General features: G+C 41.6%; 2 protein-coding genes across 5 annotated transcripts in view; one reads left to right on the top strand and one right to left on the bottom strand.

Annotated features, from left to right (window-relative positions):
• LOC144534717 (RING finger protein 122) lies at positions 1-8,683 on the top strand. Of its 2 annotated transcripts, XM_078276694.1 has the most exons (7): positions 1-711; positions 901-1,265; positions 2,541-2,694; positions 4,428-4,467; positions 5,226-5,267; positions 6,230-6,312; positions 7,801-8,683. In XM_078276694.1, the coding sequence occupies exons 2-7, from the start codon at positions 1,241-1,243 to the stop codon at positions 7,919-7,921; spliced, it is 465 nt and encodes a 154-aa protein (XP_078132820.1). In that variant the 5' UTR covers positions 1-711; positions 901-1,240; the 3' UTR covers positions 7,922-8,683. The 2 variants fall into 2 exon arrangements, with proteins under 2 accessions (XP_078132820.1, XP_078132829.1); XM_078276703.1 differs by lacking the exons at positions 1-711; positions 901-1,265 and adding an exon at positions 1,277-2,164.
• Positions 8,676-18,030, bottom strand: part of pdcd11 (programmed cell death 11) — a 22,399-nt gene continuing 13,044 nt past the window's right edge. For 2 of the 3 annotated variants that reach the window (XM_078276663.1, XM_078276664.1), the window contains exons 27-36: positions 17,905-18,027; positions 17,653-17,775; positions 17,233-17,401; positions 16,154-16,294; positions 15,882-16,028; positions 14,569-14,819; positions 14,076-14,244; positions 9,727-9,880; positions 9,370-9,535; positions 8,676-9,139 (exon numbers count right to left, since the gene is read on the bottom strand). In XM_078276663.1, coding sequence (XP_078132789.1) covers positions 8,968-9,139; positions 9,370-9,535; positions 9,727-9,880; positions 14,076-14,244; positions 14,569-14,819; positions 15,882-16,028; positions 16,154-16,294; positions 17,233-17,401; positions 17,653-17,775; positions 17,905-18,027 — 1,615 coding nt within the window. In that variant the 3' untranslated portion in view covers positions 8,676-8,967. The remainder of the gene's footprint in view (positions 9,140-9,369; positions 9,536-9,726; positions 9,881-14,075; positions 14,245-14,568; positions 14,820-15,881; positions 16,029-16,153; positions 16,295-17,232; positions 17,402-17,652; positions 17,776-17,904; positions 18,028-18,030) is intronic. The other variant, XM_078276666.1, reaches the window with a different exon arrangement.

Below are 18,030 nucleotides of genomic sequence, written 5' to 3' on the forward strand. Positions count from 1 at the left end.
CAAAACGGCTAGTCACATGAGCAGAGATCTGTTTACAAACCCAAGGCAGAGCAGAGCAAGAGCAAGGGGAGGAAGGAAAAGGCGAATCCATTGCATGCTGTCTGAGCACCATTATGGATCGGAAGAGGAAGAGGGGAAGCCTGCCATGATAACGCCAGCTGGAGGTTGGAGAGCCTGAATACGACACACGCAGACACACTCGTGTAAACACACTGCCTTTGTCTCAGATTTTTTTTCCTTCTTCTCAATTGAAGGAGCAGATGGTTAGAGGGAGAGTAGGATCCCCCCCCCCCCTCCCCTACGCAAGCACACACACGCACACACACACACACCCACATTCACTAACTGACACACAAACACACGCTCACCAGCAAAACACCAAACCCAGCTAGAGGACTGTTGCTGACTGCATGGAACTGCCCTCACTTTGTTTTGGCTTTGAGGGAAGCACATCCATACTGAGGAGGAATACCCACTGCAAGATCAGAAGACTGAAGGAGGAGACAACAGAGGTGAGGGGGATGAGACTTGTGAAAATCCTCTGTTAAAAAAAAAAAACAGCTTTAGAAGGAAGACAAAGCACAGACTAATGCCAGATAATTACCTTCATTGGACGAGGACTGTCATTTTAAATGGTGGATGTCATTGAATTTGAGGGGACGACACCGCAGACGCAAAGTGAAGTCAAAGAGGCCCTTTTCTGCTGGAAATGTAAGTATTTCCTGTTACCAAGCAGCCTGAGTTGTTTATGACATTGTGACTGAGTGAGATTCAGCTTTTCACAATAACAACTCCTGAATAACACATGGTGCGAGGCATCTGAAAAACAATCATTTCTTGTCAACAAGATTTCTTTGTTTCTTCTTCTCTCTCCTGTGATGACATCATTCTAACTGGGAGGAGGAGCACATGAGGTCTTCAGTCCCGGTCCAAACTCCAGTACAAAATCTCCCAATTTTAACACGGAGTGGTTAATCCAGATTTGGGAATGCTGGGCAGCGGAGACTACTGAGCCAACAAAACCGCACCTCCCGAGGATTTGGGGAATCTGAGCAAATCTGAAAAAATCTTGATGGTTGTTTTTGGAGGAGCTGACACAACACCACAAAAGAGCGATCAAGCTCAGAGTGACTGAATCCAGGATTCAGTGTCCCGAGCTTCGGCCCATGAGCTTGGCTCCTCTCCAGCCTTCTCCTGACAGGGCCTGAATTTACCTCTGCTACCCTGGGAGTCAAATTTCATGCAACAATTCCGATGGTGTAACGGTAAGTGAGTGGATTTCTCTGCTGCTTGCCAAATACACAAGAGGTAGTGGCATATGTACTTACTTGTATCTCATAAACTCTATTACTTAGTTGCTGGCCTATGAGAACCACATATTGGGCGTACTTGTGAAATGGTCAATTGCTAAGAAAGTGGAGGCCTCAAAAAAAATAAAATAATAATAATTCAAGGTCAAGTTTGTTTGACAGCCATGACCACTGAAACTGAAAATATTTTATAGTCTAACTTTATTCCATATTCTTGTTTTGTTACTGTTGAGTCTGCAGTGCATCCAAGCCTGGTTCATAGTCGTATCTGTCATTATGCTACCCTAGGTCTTCCCTACACTAAACCCCCCCATAAATCCCCCAACCACCCAGCCATGTCAAATTATCCAACCTACACCCCCACAGTGCGCAAGCTGTACCCATTGATTCACTCTAAAGAGAGACACATGGACATTTAGAGGCTGGCAAAGAACATCCTCGCTGCAAATTAATAGGAAGACATGTGGCGTGTGGAAGTGGGGCTTCCTCTGGTATTGTTTTACCAAATGGTCCTTTAGTCTCCAGAGTTCAATCTGTTTAATATTGCACCTGCAACACACACACTTCAGACACACACACCCCTACTCTTCCATCCCCCAGTGCTGTCACACACACACAAAGTCAGCTCTATAGAGTTTGTGGAACAGATGGTGGTGTGGCGGAAGTGGCGTCTGTCCTCCGTGTTTGTCTTGTTCACAGCCAATTAACGCAGAGTCCTATGAGCCCGCAGTTGCTACCACAGTGCCAGTCACAGCTCCCTGGACACACCTGCACCCAAACAAACTCCTCCCCAATTGTTTAATTGTGTGGAGATGAGCCAGTGTGCCGCATACTCATTGTCAAGCAAACTTATGGTAAGGTTTTGTGTCTGTTGGCAGCCAGAATAACCCAAAGCCTGTGGTGGTTCTGTAGATTCATGTTGTAGTTAATGATCAACAATCTCCTACTTCTCTGCCATGATTCATCTTTCTCTTCACTGTATAGTTTGAATACATTTATTACTGCTTGCAAATAATAATCATTCCTTGACAAAGGAAAATGATTTTCACAGATCTCGAGAGCTTAAATGGTTCTCTGAACTCATAACAGTGCTGAAAGTCTATGCTACCAATTTAGACTTGCACTGTCATTGCAAATAAATGTATACTGTAGATCTTGGGCATTTTCTTATGGGAAAGTAAATATTAAAAAAATCAAGTTTTAGAGTTAATTATTAACTCTTCCTGCCAGGATGCCTGTGTGGTTTGGGTTGTCAGCGCTTTGAACACTACTGCAGCATGACGTCTGAGATCTATCACCTCCCGCTCAATGTGTATGTCATTGTGCTGGGCATCGGCCTCTTCGTCTTCATGCTCAGCCTCATCTTCTGCTGCTACCTTTTCAGGTAGGTGGGGGAGGTTTGGGAGGAAGATGGACTGGGTAAAGAGGAGGAAGGTAGCTCCGTGAAAAACGTGGGGTTAGAGCACAAAAAGTACAACAAAGAACTGACATTACAGCAAGAAGGAAATTAGTTCAATCGGTCGGAGAGCATTTGGCAGTTAGAACAAGTATTGCAACACAGTTTGATACAGCAGGTTGAAGTTTTTTCAAAACTAGCTTGGTAATAAGATCCTGCGTGTGGTAATAGCAGCAATCATGATACAAATTTGTGGAGTGGTGCCATGCAGTCCAAATTTGCTACATAATGTCTATATGATAATAAAAGCATCAAGCATGCTAGTATTTATATGGATGTTAAAGCAAAAGCAAAGCTATTGTATACTGTATCAACCGCTCTATCAACACTCACGTACGCTACCTGCCCATCACCAAACAATAGACAGACAAAGTTAGCAACAAACTAGCTGACTAGCTAGCTATAGACCAACAAAGAGCTATAAGGAGAGTGAATATTGGACTCACATTCATCAGGTGGACACAAACACGACTCCAAATAAATGCTAATCTTGCTGCAAATCTGCTGGACGTCTAAATAAGCAACTGTTTGCTAACATGTTCACGATATCAACTTCATAAGGTAATAATATTTCAATAGTATTCAAAGCTTGTTGCACTGCCCCCATGTGGCCAAAAAAAGCAATGACTGCATATGTTATTTGCATCAACAACCCAGCATCAGTTAGGCTGTACAGTGATATGAATACAAATGTAATCAATCAAATTATAAATTGCAAAAGGTTTCTATAAATGTATGCAGGTGCCAATTCATCCACTAGTGTAGTGCTGGTTAATATTAAGATATATACTGAGTTTTGATGAACAACACACATGACTTAATCAGTGGTTCCCAATATTTGTTTTGCCTGTGACCCCCTAATATTCTTACGCAATATCTCCCTCATAACCACTTGCATGTCTATAAGTTGTGAGCAGTTAAGTCAAAGAATGATTTTCTCTTCCCAGATTGCTTCATTTAAATAAACCTGGAGAGGAAAAACAAAACAATAATTCACAAGAAGGAAGCAAAGTTTGGATAAATGAAAAAAAAAAGAAAAGAAAGAAAAGTATTTATTTTCTTATTTTCTACCTGGGTGATCATCTTGCATCTATTTTGTATTCATAGTAGCCTACTCCCTCAGTGTAGGTGGGATTCTCAGCTGATTTCCAAAGCGATGCCACGTTAACCTGCCGTGACATCATCTTTAACGTGACACTCCCTGGACATACATCGGCAACGATGCCTGCACATTGATAATTTGTGATAATTAGATTTTTTTTTAATATCTGGGTTGAGTATATAAACAAATTGCGTCGCTATTGACGCTACCATGGCTATTTAAAAAGGGCGGGTTTGTGCAGGATGTCCTGTGTCATGCTAATGATGGTTCTCTCTGACCAATCAGTGGTTCTCAACCTGCATGGAACCTGGTATCAAAAGAAGTACCAGGTACTATCCACAACTTTTGCTAATGGAAAACCCCCCAAAAAAAGAGTCAGTTGAGGTTGAGTAGAGGAGAGCCGTGCCATTCCATGCTGTGCAGTGCAAATAAGACATTGTATTCATCTTGCGAGCCCTAGCAGGGGTCCAGACCGCCAGGTTGGGAACCACTGACTTAAGTTACAGTTGTTACGACAGTCACTTCTACCATACAGATGTTCTCTCTCTGCCTCTCTCAGGTTGAAACAAGGAACCAGGGAGCAGTTCAGCTACAATGAGGTATGTCACTGCAGTATATGTCACTATGGGTGAACATGTAACACCCGCTTCTGAGGCCGGTTATAAATACTACTACAGTCCTCACACTGTTTGTGTCTACTGAGTGTGTGAAACCTAACACCACTCTTTATAGATGACATTGACTTTATCCATATGTCCTTACCTGCCCTCTGATTCAAAACTGTTAGTGCCATGTGAAAAGGCCTGATATAGTAAGCAGGTAGCAGGGTGTGACAATGTGGTCACGGTTGGTGGCAATGTTTTCAGCTTCGGGGAAGGTTGAACTGCAGTTGTCTGTATTAATAATGATTTTTTTTTGTGTTGTTGCCACAAACAAGAGTACAGTGTTTTCCCTATGTTTGTGGAAGACTTAGGTGCGCGTATTTGAGGGTTTAGGGGTCCTCCCTCACTAAAGGTTAAATTTTTCAATAAAAGAAATGCAATTTCACATCATTTTGAACCATTATTATTACCATGTCCTTGTCTAAAACGTTGTAAAAGTTAGAGCAGATAATAAATAAATAACACTCAAAAAGCTTAAAGACAAAACTTGTTAAAGAAGTCCACTGGGGACCAACTACAATCATTAGATCTTAAAAAAAAAAAAGTCTTTTAGTTTTTATGCCCACATTGATTTTACATTTATTCGGCTTAGGTTGAAGTGTTTTGTTTTACAACATAGATTTTCTGCCAACATAACTGTGCTGACACACCCATCACATGACACAATACTTCTCTCCTCCTTTTTCCAACTGTAGGTGGTGCTGAAGGGAGCAAGCAAGAAACTGAGCCTTCTAGGAGTAAGTAATTCTTTCTGTACATGGCTTTGTGCTAAACAGCAGCTGTGCCCACACTGCTTCCATGCCAGGTCAGATGATGAGCTGGGAGGGTTCGGTTAGTTAACTCAATCAATTTCTCCTGTCGGATGTGAACATGCTGCACACAGTCAGAGGAGATGTCCTGAAAATATATTGTATCTCAAATGCAGCCATTTAAAAAAAAAAAAATGTCAGAGTGCCTGCTTGGCTCTCTATTTGTAGCAGAATTTAAGACTCGAGAAATAACTGCACTCATTCAAAATGCATTATAAAAAGATCTCTTCTCTTTTTCTTGCGATTCCTAAAATGATTACTTTTCCAAGGCAGCGGTGGTTAGGGGTTATTTTCGGTTTTCAATTCAATGACAATCTCCGTTTTTGTGCAAGAAAGGTTGAAATAATCCTGTTACTTGTTAACGGTAAAAGCATCATTTCCGAACACAAACTTGTACTCTGGATCACGTGATAAACTCAAGATATTCCAACAGAACCAGAGAGTTTGTATATGCAGGCTGTGAAACAGGCTGCTGTGAGTCGGCTGCGTGGTAGCTGCTTTTAAAAATTTAATCATTGTTTTGCTCGATTTGCTAAACTCTATAATGGCTAAGGATTTTTTTTTAGGGCTTTATGACGACTTAATTGTAAGTGAGAAGACTATATGAGACATGCAATAATACTATTTGATGAATACTTTTTTGATGAAATAAAAGCATGTCAATAAACTTTACATGGCTGGCCCTTGATGTGATTCTCATTTTTCAGTGTGGCCCTTAGTGAAGTTGAGTTTGACACCCCTGCTCTAAATCTAGGTCAGATCAGATGACTGTCCAGCTCAAATGGCTGTAATGAGATACAAATCTACTTTTGAACAGAGATGGAGCCACACACAAAAACAAAAATCAAATCACACATAAACTAACCTTGCTGTTGTTTTTGTTCTTGCAGCAAACCTGTGCGGTGTGTCTGGAAGAATTCAGGACCAGAGATGAACTGGGAGTGTGTTCATGCTCACATGCATTTCACAAGAAGTGAGTATTACTTAACTAGAAATTATAAATAGAAAGAAGAAATATGCTCGTTCGCTTAGTGGTCAAAAGTTGGATGAGTAGAAAGATGCCATTCTCATGTCTATAAATATGAAGCTACAGACAGTAGCTAAATTGTTAGCTAGCTAGCTTAGCTAACCTACCTGGAGCCTTCGCTGGTTGCCAGTGGCAACATCAAGGGGACGTCGACGACACTCCAAGAAGTTACTGCGCCCAGCCAAGAAATAGGCCAGCACAAAACTACAACTTGTCCATTTACACCCCGGGTTTTGTAAGGACTAAACAAACGATATATAACAAGTTAATTAATTAGCTTTAGAGGTGCTGGCAAGTGGGTTTTCTTGCCTTTATGCTTTGGACAGACCCAGATGAGCCGTGTCCTCGTGTTTCCCAGCGAGCTAAGCTAACTAGCTTCTGGCTGTAACCTTGCCAGTGGTATCAATATTCTAATATTTGATACTATGATTCTAAAAGCATGTTAGTAACATGGATACCTTGCCTGAAATGGGCCAGTACGTTCTCTTAATACATCCATGGCCAGTACTGAGTACTGTAACTGTAATTTTTGTGTCAACAACACCTAAAGAAATTCCTTGTATGTGTTAAAAATGTACTTGGCAATAAAACCCTTTCTGATTCCGATGAGTAGGCCTACCCTTAGTTCTAATTGTTTATTAACGTTAACAGTATTATTAATAGGCAGATATTTATACTAAAATAGGCTATTTATCATGCTTTATTGGGAGAAACCAAGCAATTAAATGGACATCAACATATAACATTCAGCATCCTCATATAGCCCGAATGGATTGATCCTTTGTTTCATTACATTTTCAGATGCTGATGATTCGAGATTGGCAGTCGAATCAGTTGCCTTAGATCTATCGAATAGTCTACTAGTTGGAGACTAGTAGGGTCACCCCTACAAAATATAGCTACACAAATATAAATATATCCAAGACACTTGCAATGATCATGTCATGCAACTGCTGAATGAAGGTACTGGCACCTTTTCTGGTCCAATTCAGGCACCGCAGGGATATATTCTAAGCTCAACATTTTTTTGTCTTACTATTCCATTATGCTGATTTGGACAAAGCAGTATCTTTGCATCTTCAAAGACACCGAAACATTTTCACCCAATTGTTAGGTTGAAAAAAGTCAGTGTTTAACCACTTCTTCTAGCCCTTTTGAAGATTTACATAATGCACCTTAATAATTCTATTATTAGTACTATTGTGCTCCTAATCGCATGCTAATGTAAAAACGTGAGAGCAAAACCCAGATATAACACACTTTATTTTCACATTTTGGACTAAACTTCCATAAAATTAGTGATGGTTTCCATTTCTTACTGCTTCAGAAAGCACTAAATCATGATTCCAGATGTTTGTCTCCGGAGTTGTTCCTGTTAAATTAGATTCGGTTGTCATTGTATTAAGCTAACCGTTCCTGTTTTGGTCCTGTCAGGTGCCTGCTTAAGTGGCTGGAGATCCGCAGCGTGTGCCCCATGTGTAACAAACCCATCCTCCGGCTCCACACTGATACTCCCCAGGGTGCTGAGGGTCCAATGGATCCGGAGGAGGTGTGAGGGAGCTGGGAAAGAAGCAACCTGACTCCCCTTACAGAAAACACACACATTAAATACACTAGGGATGATGGACAGTGGTCATCTTAAAGACATCTCACAGGAAATGTTGATAATGATCCCAAGTGGTCGCCCTGCTGCTGACCTTTGAGCAATATGCCTTGATGGGAATTGGTTATTGACAGCACCAAAATGACTTGGTTAGATCAGTCAGGGAGTAGGTGGATGAATAGGATCTTTTCATAATAAAATGCTCCTAGTTCTACTTCCATATTGCACTGTTCACCAAAAACATGACAGGAAAAAAGGAGCCACATTAGAGAGCAGGATATCATTGCCACTGTCACTGGACGACTAGTGCGGCACTGCCAGAGACAAACACCGCAGGCATTGAGCAGGACATTAGCGTACTGGATCAGTATGGATACCTCTAATATCTCAGGGGTGTTACCAATACAGCCAGCACAGACCATGTCAGTCACCCTATAACCCTGTGCCACACATGCATCTTCAATACTGCCAATGTAGGTGAAACGCTCCAGCAGTCAGAGGTAGCAACAACCTCCGGCTGAAACAAAGACCAGCAGGATTACAACCGATTTAAGTAGACAATATTGTTACCGATTGTGTCCCATGCCTTTTCCTTTTAAAAGAAGACTGATAGGAAACTAGTCTTGCCTGTATGTATTGTATGTAAACATGTCCCTATATATTGTTATTTTGTATTTGTTGCTTTTAAATAAAACGTCACGTAATGTATTGTAATGGTGTTGGATTTATTGAAAGGCCGGCCAGATTAATAGAAAATGCTACCACACATTTGAAAAAGAATAAATCCATTCAAATATGCAGTAATATTTTATTTTTTTTAACATTTATAGATAATTACAAAGGTTTGACTTTCAGGTTCAGAGGTCCCCAGTCCACAACAATAAAAAAGCAATCATTTTGAGGAACCTGTATGAGCATCTGGAGCCACAAACTTGCTTCCTAACAGCAGTGTCAGCACACTGCAGTCCACACACATACACAATGGGTGTATTAGGTCATTAGTTGGCAGCCTCTGTGCCTTTAGCTTCCACAAATTCCATGGCCTTCTCCTTGACTGCTTGGATGCTCTGTGGAGTGCCGTGCTTCTTCTCGTACTCCAAGTAACGCTTGAAGAAGAACTTGATCTTTTTTACTGAAACACTCAGGTGGATCACGCGATCAAAGAGCGCCCTGCAGGAGACAGGAAGTTGGAAAACAAACATGACGCACTAGTATTTAACCAGCTCACTAACATTTTCAGTTTTACGCATGTAAACCACTATGATTGATTAGTTTACATGGTATTGCATATTTTAGCAAATATTTCCCGATATGTGAACAGAAAAGCTACAAGGAAAAAAACTAAATGTGTTAAAAGTGACAATGGGGAGTCAGAAAACAAAGTAAGGGCTTTTACTCACCTAACTTCCTTCTGTGATCCATGTTTGACCATAAGGTCGATAAAGACGGACCAGAGGTCTGTGCGTTTCGGGTAGCTCGTAAGGACTTTGTCAAACATGGTGCGACCTTTCTCTGAATCACCATAACGGAACTCCAGCTGAGCGAACTTGGCAATCACATCCACACCTGAGAGGAAGCGTGACAATACATAAAGGTTAAAACCTGTGGAGATGCACAGCTGGGGAGACAGAATCGGAACACACACACACACACACACACACGTTTCAGTCAATGGCGGTGTACAGTTCAAAAATACAAATAAACATCAAAACTGTTTTGTGACATTATGTCTCCAGTGTTTGGGCAGGCCATCTTACTTTCTTTGGAGGGCAGACTCTTGAGCGCCCTCTGCAGGAGAGCACTGGCAGTGTCACTTTGACCCTGCTGGAGCAGGAAGGTCCCGTAGCTCAGCCACACTGCCTTGTTCTGACGGAAACGCTTTACCATCGTCTTATACAGGCCCTCCGCCTCCTGGACACAAACACGAGTCACACAGAAACAGAGACATGCAGATTAGGGTTTAATATTTTTTTCCCGAAAATTAGATGAATCACATCCCGGGAAAAGACGACCCATTTTCCGGGAATCCAGGTGGACTGTCTGTGACTTGTCTTCTGAAAATCTAGGCAACTTTTATAAAACCAATATTTTACAGAACTCCATTATAAAAACTAACAAAATCTGCTAAAGTAAACCATTGAAGGATTCCTAAAGCATTCTGTTAAACGAAATCCATTCTGCGGCTGTTGAGATTTGTAAGCGGCTGCAAACGTGTATAATCACTCGAAGTTACCAAATATTTCTTTATTAGGGCAGGGCAGGCATATTTCTCTTTTAAACACATACAAGTTCAACTAAATTAAAGAAAACGACCCACAGAAATGTACAACTGTGCACTGCAAAAAGACAGGGCCATAGGTCTATGTAAAACTGAATTGAAAAGAATGCCAAATGCCTAAACACTCACAATATCAGCATTGCATTGAACTCGTGACAACTTAGGCTAAATTTTTTTTTAGTTTACAATGCATTCTCACCCTGCCCTTCTTCCTTTTTCTTCTGGAAGTGTGCTTTCAAGAAGCCGAGAGCGTTGAATTTTGGCCGCAGAAAACGCTCTCTCTCCACCTCCACGGATGTAGCCTGAATAGTACTATAGTTAGCTGCAAATATGGCTTGACCCCAAAAAAATTCTAACAAAATATTTCTCGGTGGTTTACAGTAGTATCAGATGTACTTAAAAACATACTAAAAGTTTACCAAAGTTTGACTCCAAGAAAGGCCCCATTTTCAAAATGGCGGCCATCAGGTCCTTAAAAGGACCATTACTCCTTTGTATTCCTCCTAGACCAGGAATACTGGTGCCTGTTACATGTTTTGGCCATCTAATATTTTAATTAGCATGTTTTTTGCATGATAGATAAGTGATTAAAAGTACAATTTTATATTAAAGCAATTGGTTACAAACATTTGTGTGAAAAATAAGGGTGAATACAATTACATACAATTTAATAATACAATTTCCCTTAAGTTATTGCATATTTCTCCTCCTCCTCATATCGTTTGAATAAATTCATTAGAACTGTGTGGTACTGTAAAATTAGTCAAAACAGGGTACCGCTAACCCCTTTTATTGAATTCTTTTTTTACAGATTTTTAAATATTTTTTATAATGCGTTTTGTTTTTTTTCCCTTTTGGTTTTTTATACTTTAATACTTTTCTTATTTATACATATCTTATTCTATTTTCTTCAGCTGTTTCCTCTTATTCTGGTTTATTTTTTATACTTTTTTGCACTGTGACCTTCCCATTAGTCGTCACACTCTTCCTCCCATAGAGGTGATTATAGGGATTCTCACATTTCCCAACTTGACATGGTCCACAAGCAGGCATGCATGGTAGTCCATATTAGAGCTGTAATCGGGCCTTAAAAGTTCGGCCCGAAAAAAGACCGAGCCCGACAGAATTCGGCCAGAGCCCGACAAGTACATTTTGATTGACAGCTTTTTAAAAGCCCGAACCAGTTTACAGCCGATTGTACAAAAGGCCGGAGAATAGCGCGGACACGCGCTTCACACAGCGAGCGGGCACACACACCACTCGGCGGAAAGGGGAGAGAAAGAAAAAAAAGAGACTGCGCCGCACGCACGCTCTTTTGTCTTTCGTCAAGAATTAGTCATTTATACATTTATTCGTGACTAACGTAGGCTATAGGCCACTTGGAAGTTGAAACAAAGAAATAAAATAAGTCCTCCAGAGGCCAGCCTCTGTTTCACCTCTTCAGCATCCATTTACACGCTAATCAAAACGCATCACCTGACCGCAGTGGCGTAACGAGCCAACACCGGGCCCCTATGCAGGATTATTAAGGCGGGCCCCCGTACTACAGCATGTGATGACGGAGCAATGTCCACAAGTAGGCTACCATGAATAGGACAGGATCATAGAGACACAGCATATAAGAGATGAATGCCAGAATCAGGAGTAGCCTACGCGCTCCACAACAAAAAAACACTGGTGAATGTGCACCATAACATGAAAAAAAAACACACAAGGGCAGTCCCTTGTGTGTTGGAATGTCTTTTGTACGTTTGTTGCAATGAAGTTGCAGAAGACCGTGAAAGTTGCAAAAAAAAGTTTTGTTATTTTGTGTATAGTTATTTAAAAAACAAAAAGTAAATTTGTTTTGGGGAGAATAATAATTATTACTATTAATTACTCGGGGCTGTGATTTCCTAGGAACCTTACCAAAAAGGCTCAGGATGCTGCAAATGTTGGTATAATATGAAAATGGCTGGGGGATGTAAGACAAAAAATAATTTATTGAATGAATCAAATATGAACATATCTCTCACACACACACACACACACACACACACACACACACACACACACACACACACACACACACACACACACACACACACACACACACACACACACACACACACACACACACTTTAGGTCATCTGTCGTCTCATCTGCGTTTTTTCCTGCATCCACCGTGTGTGTGCGTGCGTCAGTCGCATACTACAGTATCCATACCATCCACTACCACAAACAAGGCCTGGCTTTTAAAAGAAGTTCCTATCCTAACCAGCATAAAACGGAAATATGTTGTTAGAATCGGAATGCGGTTGGTTTTATTCACGGATGTATTTTAAGACATATGGTTTATTTCCTTTAACCATGGGAGCGTAAGCAAATAATGTGTGTGAAGCAGCGGAAAATAGGGAGCGGATGTGAAGAGGTCCAGCCAAATAAAGAACACATCTTAAGAAGCCTGGCAGAGAAGAAAACAACTCTGTGGACAGAAATAGATGGCAACTATGATTTAAAAAACGGGAATAATAATAATAAAAAAATTTCATTTTCACTTTTACCGGAGGCTGTATTACCAAGAGTCAGCGGGCTCTGGAGCACCGGAGCTGGCTTGGAAGCCGATGACGGATCGGCGGTGCCCCATATCTATGGCAACCAAACTTCACTAGTGAGACAAATGTGTAACGTTGTAGAAATGTAGTGGAGTAGAAAGTATAGATAATTGCTGCAAAATGTATGCACTATTGATTCTACTTGCAGTCTACTGCATATGACTGTGCAATGGCACCGTAACTGTCACCCTTTTTCCATGCCAAGCGGTGAACCAGGGAGACACCGTCAAGAACATAATACTCAGTTGGTGGGATGGAATCCAGCACAGTTTTGTTAGATTTCTTGCTTAAGAACTCAGTGACTGCCTGTGGTAGTTGCGGCTTGTTGGCTTTACAGAAGATTTCCTTGCCTACGAACAGGGCTGCAGGAAATGAGCAGAGCTAATAGCTCATTACCTCTTCCAGTGAAAACCATCCTGATGGAATCCAGTACTGGGCCTGTCAAGACATTTAATGTCAAGTCTGTTTTTAAGCAAAAAAAAGGGTATGTCCAAAAACACATACTGAGTAGGAGTTACATGACATAGGCTAAACCGTTTACATCTCTGGTTTACCCCAAACAACCTTACAGTAATCTCACAAAATCATGTATTCCATAAGTATGTAATCATGTCAGTGCAAATTAGACAAGTCCAATGGATTCATAGACCCAGACAACATGGGGTTAGACACCAAGATTACTTGGCTAGGTCAAATATTGAAGGACTTAAGATTTTTTTAAGGATGTTCTGCCCATCTTGGACACCATCTTGAAAATTACACCTTTCTAGTGGTCAAACTTTGGTAAATTTTTTGTATGTTATTAAGGACACCTAATACTACAAAAACCAGCTGAGAAACCTTTTGTTAGAATTTTAGGGTTATGTGTTTTTCTTTTCCATATATGTAGCCGCCTACTAAGAGCTTCAAACAACTGTTGCAGGTGAATGAATTAACTGAGCCTGTATTACCATAGCTACGGTACCGTCGCCTGCATCAACGTTACCGTATGACAACAAGAGACGCGCACTCTTTGCGGTTTTTTTAAATTTTCCGTCATAACCGTTCCCGGGAATTGGGAAATGGTCTTGATCAGATTTCCCAGGAATCCCGTCTCCGGGGATTAAACCCTAAAGCAGATGTAAGTGGATCCAGAACGCAGCATTTTAGCATCAGTCTCAACAAATGGGCATGAAGTATAAAGTAGGGAAAGCTCGGGCGAGTATGGTATGGAGTATTTAAAAGTAGATCGTACCTTGGTTTTGTCGGACTTTGCGTAGATGTCAGCCAGCTGCTGGTACACAGGCATGGGCTCGCAGAACTGCAGCGCCCGCTCAAACACTTTCTTCAGGCTCTCCTCAGTGCCGTACATGTTCTCCAGGTTCAGCAGGGCCACCCACACATTCAGCTTCTCTTGCTCTTCCCTGGATGGACACAGGACAATCATCTGTTAAAATGTGCCTTTATCGATCGACACAAACATGTATGTAAACAAAGTAAAAACCTTTCAGCACATCCTATTTCAACAACAGATACTATTATTCATTAGGGATGATACAAAGATTTAGGTCAACTAAAATACATGACAAACGTGAATTTAAAAAGAATAGTCCTATTTATATGTTGTTTTATTTGATTGTTAGTTTGAAACTTTTTTTGTGCATCTTTCTGCTGCCTTTTGGTGATCTGTTAAAATAAATGTAGACACAGTGGATTAGCTTAAAAAGTGTATCTAAAATTCAAATCACCTAAAGGAGATGGTCTTGATGGCCCTCTCGGCCACAGCGCGGGCCTGCTCGATCTGGGTGGCCTGTAGATGGTGAGCCATGTACTGGAGCCAAAGCAGTGAGCTGTTGGGTGAAGCGAGGAGCAGGCGCTCAAAGGCGGCTGCGTCCTGGGGTCGCAGGCTCGGATCCATCAGCTCAGTCTCACGCTGTACCAGGGCCTTCTCTGCGGCCTTTTTCTCTTGCTCAAGTTCATGACGAGACTTTTTCTGGGGCTGGTGGAGTACAGCGGTGCGCCCCAAGGCCAAAGACAGGAAAGAAGATGAGTAGTGATGGTGGAAAACATTTAAATACAGATAAGGAAACAGAAGAAGTCCTAAATTACAAAGACTTCTAGAGATAATCTTTAAACTGCATATAAAAAAAATAAGAGTCAGATGTCAGAGTCCGTGAAAACAATTCCATGATTTACCTCATTGGCATTATAGGACTGGTGTCTAGATTGGCTGCCATACAAGTTGCATGTTGGTCTCATTTGTAGTCGTAATACAGCGAATTAAATATTTGGACTAACGACAGAAAGAACTACAACACCACAGAAAAAAAAAAACAACCAAACATTCGAAAGCGCTGCGGGAACATTTCAATGAGCATAAGAGGTAGCGTTACATTGACGTAAGAAAATTAAGACCTGTTTAAAATTATTTAAGACCTAGAACACAACATTTTTGAAATTTTAGACCTTTTTAAAGATGCAGTAGGTAAGACTTATAAAACTAAATAAAGTAACAAAAGATAGCCGGTGCAACACAGACGTCTTCTTACTTGATGGTTTTATTACTTAAGGTGCAAAACAGTGACTAACGTCCTTGACAAGGACTCTGATGAAGATGTAACTCTACATTGAAACGTTAGTCACTGTTTTGCAGGGGGTCTAACTGCGTGTCAATCACTGCTCATGCACACGCATTCATTCTCCCTTGTGGGGGGAGGGGCTTAGGAGACCGTTTGGGCTTCAGCAGAAAGAGGGGGGAGAGAGAGGTTGTTGATGTTCAAATTCTTGCTCTTCTTTCTTTGGCTAAAGCCTGGATCACAATCCTACCTACAGCACCTTTAAGACCCCACAGAAACCGGGAGTAAAAGCAGCACATTTAGCACATTCAAAACACATGAAGCAATGAAACCAACACATAAAAACAAGCGTGTAAAAAGCAGGCGAAACAATAAAATCCGGCAACTAACGGTGGATAATATGTGAGACTGTTGTAGGCGGAAGGCTAATCTGAAGAGGTGTGTGATGAGTGAGTTGAATACATGCATCTTTATGGTCAGCTCACCTTGCTGCTTCCATCTTGGTCCTCTCCATCACTGGAGTCCCCCTCCTGCGCTGCAGAGGCAGGCTTCAGGGAGCTCAGTCCCACGTCCCAGGAGAAACCTGTTGCCACCTGCAGCCTGCATGGATCCGCTGAGCTGTGCGTCACCTGCTGAGCGAGGAGGTGGATGTTTATTTATTTTAGGTTCTGGATAATGATATTACAGTACCAAGTTTATGAAAATTTGTATGAACAAAAAAAATAAAAAATTCCTAAGCAGCAGTTTATTTGCTTACTTTTACAGAATTAGATGTGGGTTCTTCTTCAACTTCCTTGTCTTCCTCTTCTCTAAAGTACACCTCCACTCCGCTGTCACTGTCGTCAGTCTTTGCTTTCTTGGTTTTCTTCTTCTTGGGGACCTGGGACTCTTTTTGTTTCTGGCAAATGAAACCACAGTAAAACAATACCATCAATGATTAAATAAACTGCAACACAAGTGCTTCAGTGACCATCTGCCTGCAATCAAAGCTGCAGAGTAGGCAGAGAGTTTTAACTGAGGCTAAAAACAATGCCTCATTTATTACCGAGTCTCGCATCGCCAGACCTATCACAACAAGAGGAAGGTCTGGCCCTTCCACACAACATTCCTGGATAGCAGAAAAAACGGTCATGGGTTGTTTGCATTTCTTAAACCAATCACAATCATCTTGGGTGGCGCTAAGCTCCGGAGGCAGCGACCGTGTATCTGCAAAATGGTCTCAGGAAGGACCTTGTTTTGGTGGAACAATTGCACCCCGCAAAAGAAAACGCCACATACAATATTAAATGAACTTAACGGTTCACACAGTACAGTAACACGAGCTATACCAGTGTATCGCCGTGTGTATTTTGTCCATAGCAAACCCCCGGCAATAGACATCCCAGTTAGAGAGTAAATGGCGTAAAAATAACCTCTGTAAATCTTTACAATCTTTCCCTGAATGAAACAAACAGGCCTGCCTTGTTGCACGAGCCAAATTTTCCTTTAAAAACTTGCCATTGTCAGCATGTACTGTTGCTCAGGGGTGCTCAGAGTTTAAAGTTACATCAAAGAAAGCGGAAAGTGAGGGACATCCGGCGGAAATTCCGGCAGCCCCGCAACTATCCCGTAAATGAACTGTCGTCAATACAGACTACTGAGAGACCAAAGGACAATGAGTGAGAACTGGAGATGGTGATTGAGCTACAGTATGTGGAGTCACCTCCTTAACCACAGCACACTTAAGACTGAGAAGTGACTCATTTACAACGTGTTTACTTCGATGTCAAAAGCAGGGAGGGAGAAAGGAAAGCTTGATGCGAGAGAGAGAGAGAGGAAAGTGAAGCCGTTTGTCACCTGCTCGCTCTCAGACGCTGCACGTTTCATCTTCTTCTTAGTGTCATGTTCCTTCTTCTCCTCTCCGAAGAGACGCAGCGGCAGACCGAGAGACTCTGGAAGGACGTCTGGCTTCCCGGTGTCCTCTGGGAGCAGCGAGAGGTGGACCAACTCCTCCTCTTTGTCAATACTGTGGACAAGAATAGAAAGCGCCGCAGACTGAAAATGAGACGATGGCAGCATCGATTCTATAAATGGTGATTACCTAAAGCTGTACGGGGCAGGATTGTAAAGACACCATCAGCATTATGGTGCTAGATTCTTCCCGTTTGTCCAAATCGATTTCTTATGTTTGGTATGATGACTTATTATTTTTAAACACCATCTATATCGCACATATATATATATATATATATATATATATTTTCTTTTTTTTTTTACCTGAGGATCTTGGTAGAGAGCAGGGTGTTGGGAGTCAGGCGCTCAGAGAGGACTTTGTGGTGGTTAACAAAGTACTTAGTGGACTGCTGAAGTTGGGCTCTTCCTGTGATGCTTCTTGACAACCTGGAAAACAAATGTGAAATAACAAGTATGATAATTACTGAAATAACTACATTGCCCAGAGAAATATGGAGCATGTTGTTCATTTGGAGTTTAGATGGTTTAATAGTGCTGTGTGAATTTCTCAGTTACCTGATGAAGACCCCCTGCTCTCCCACGGACTTGACGTAGCCTCTGATGATCTGGCCTGCCTTCAGTTGGTCTACAGACAAAACTTCTGGGTCCTTTGCTGGCTTGGCCTGCTGTGGGTTCAGCCTG

This window comes from Sander vitreus, chromosome 2 (assembly GCF_031162955.1).
Source record: "Sander vitreus isolate 19-12246 chromosome 2, sanVit1, whole genome shotgun sequence".
Taxonomy (NCBI): domain Eukaryota; kingdom Metazoa; phylum Chordata; class Actinopteri; order Perciformes; family Percidae; genus Sander; species Sander vitreus.

Excerpts from the sequence above, each read along its gene's own strand:
- LOC144534717 (XM_078276694.1), top strand. The coding sequence starts at position 1,241 with ATGCAACAATTCCGATGGTGTAACG. Across the intron at positions 1,266-2,540 it reads ACAATTCCGATGGTGTAACG|GATGCCTGTGTGGTTTGGGT; the intron begins GTAAGTGAGTGG and ends TCTTCCTGCCAG. Across the intron at positions 4,468-5,225 it reads AGCAGTTCAGCTACAATGAG|GTGGTGCTGAAGGGAGCAAG; the intron begins GTATGTCACTGC and ends TTCCAACTGTAG.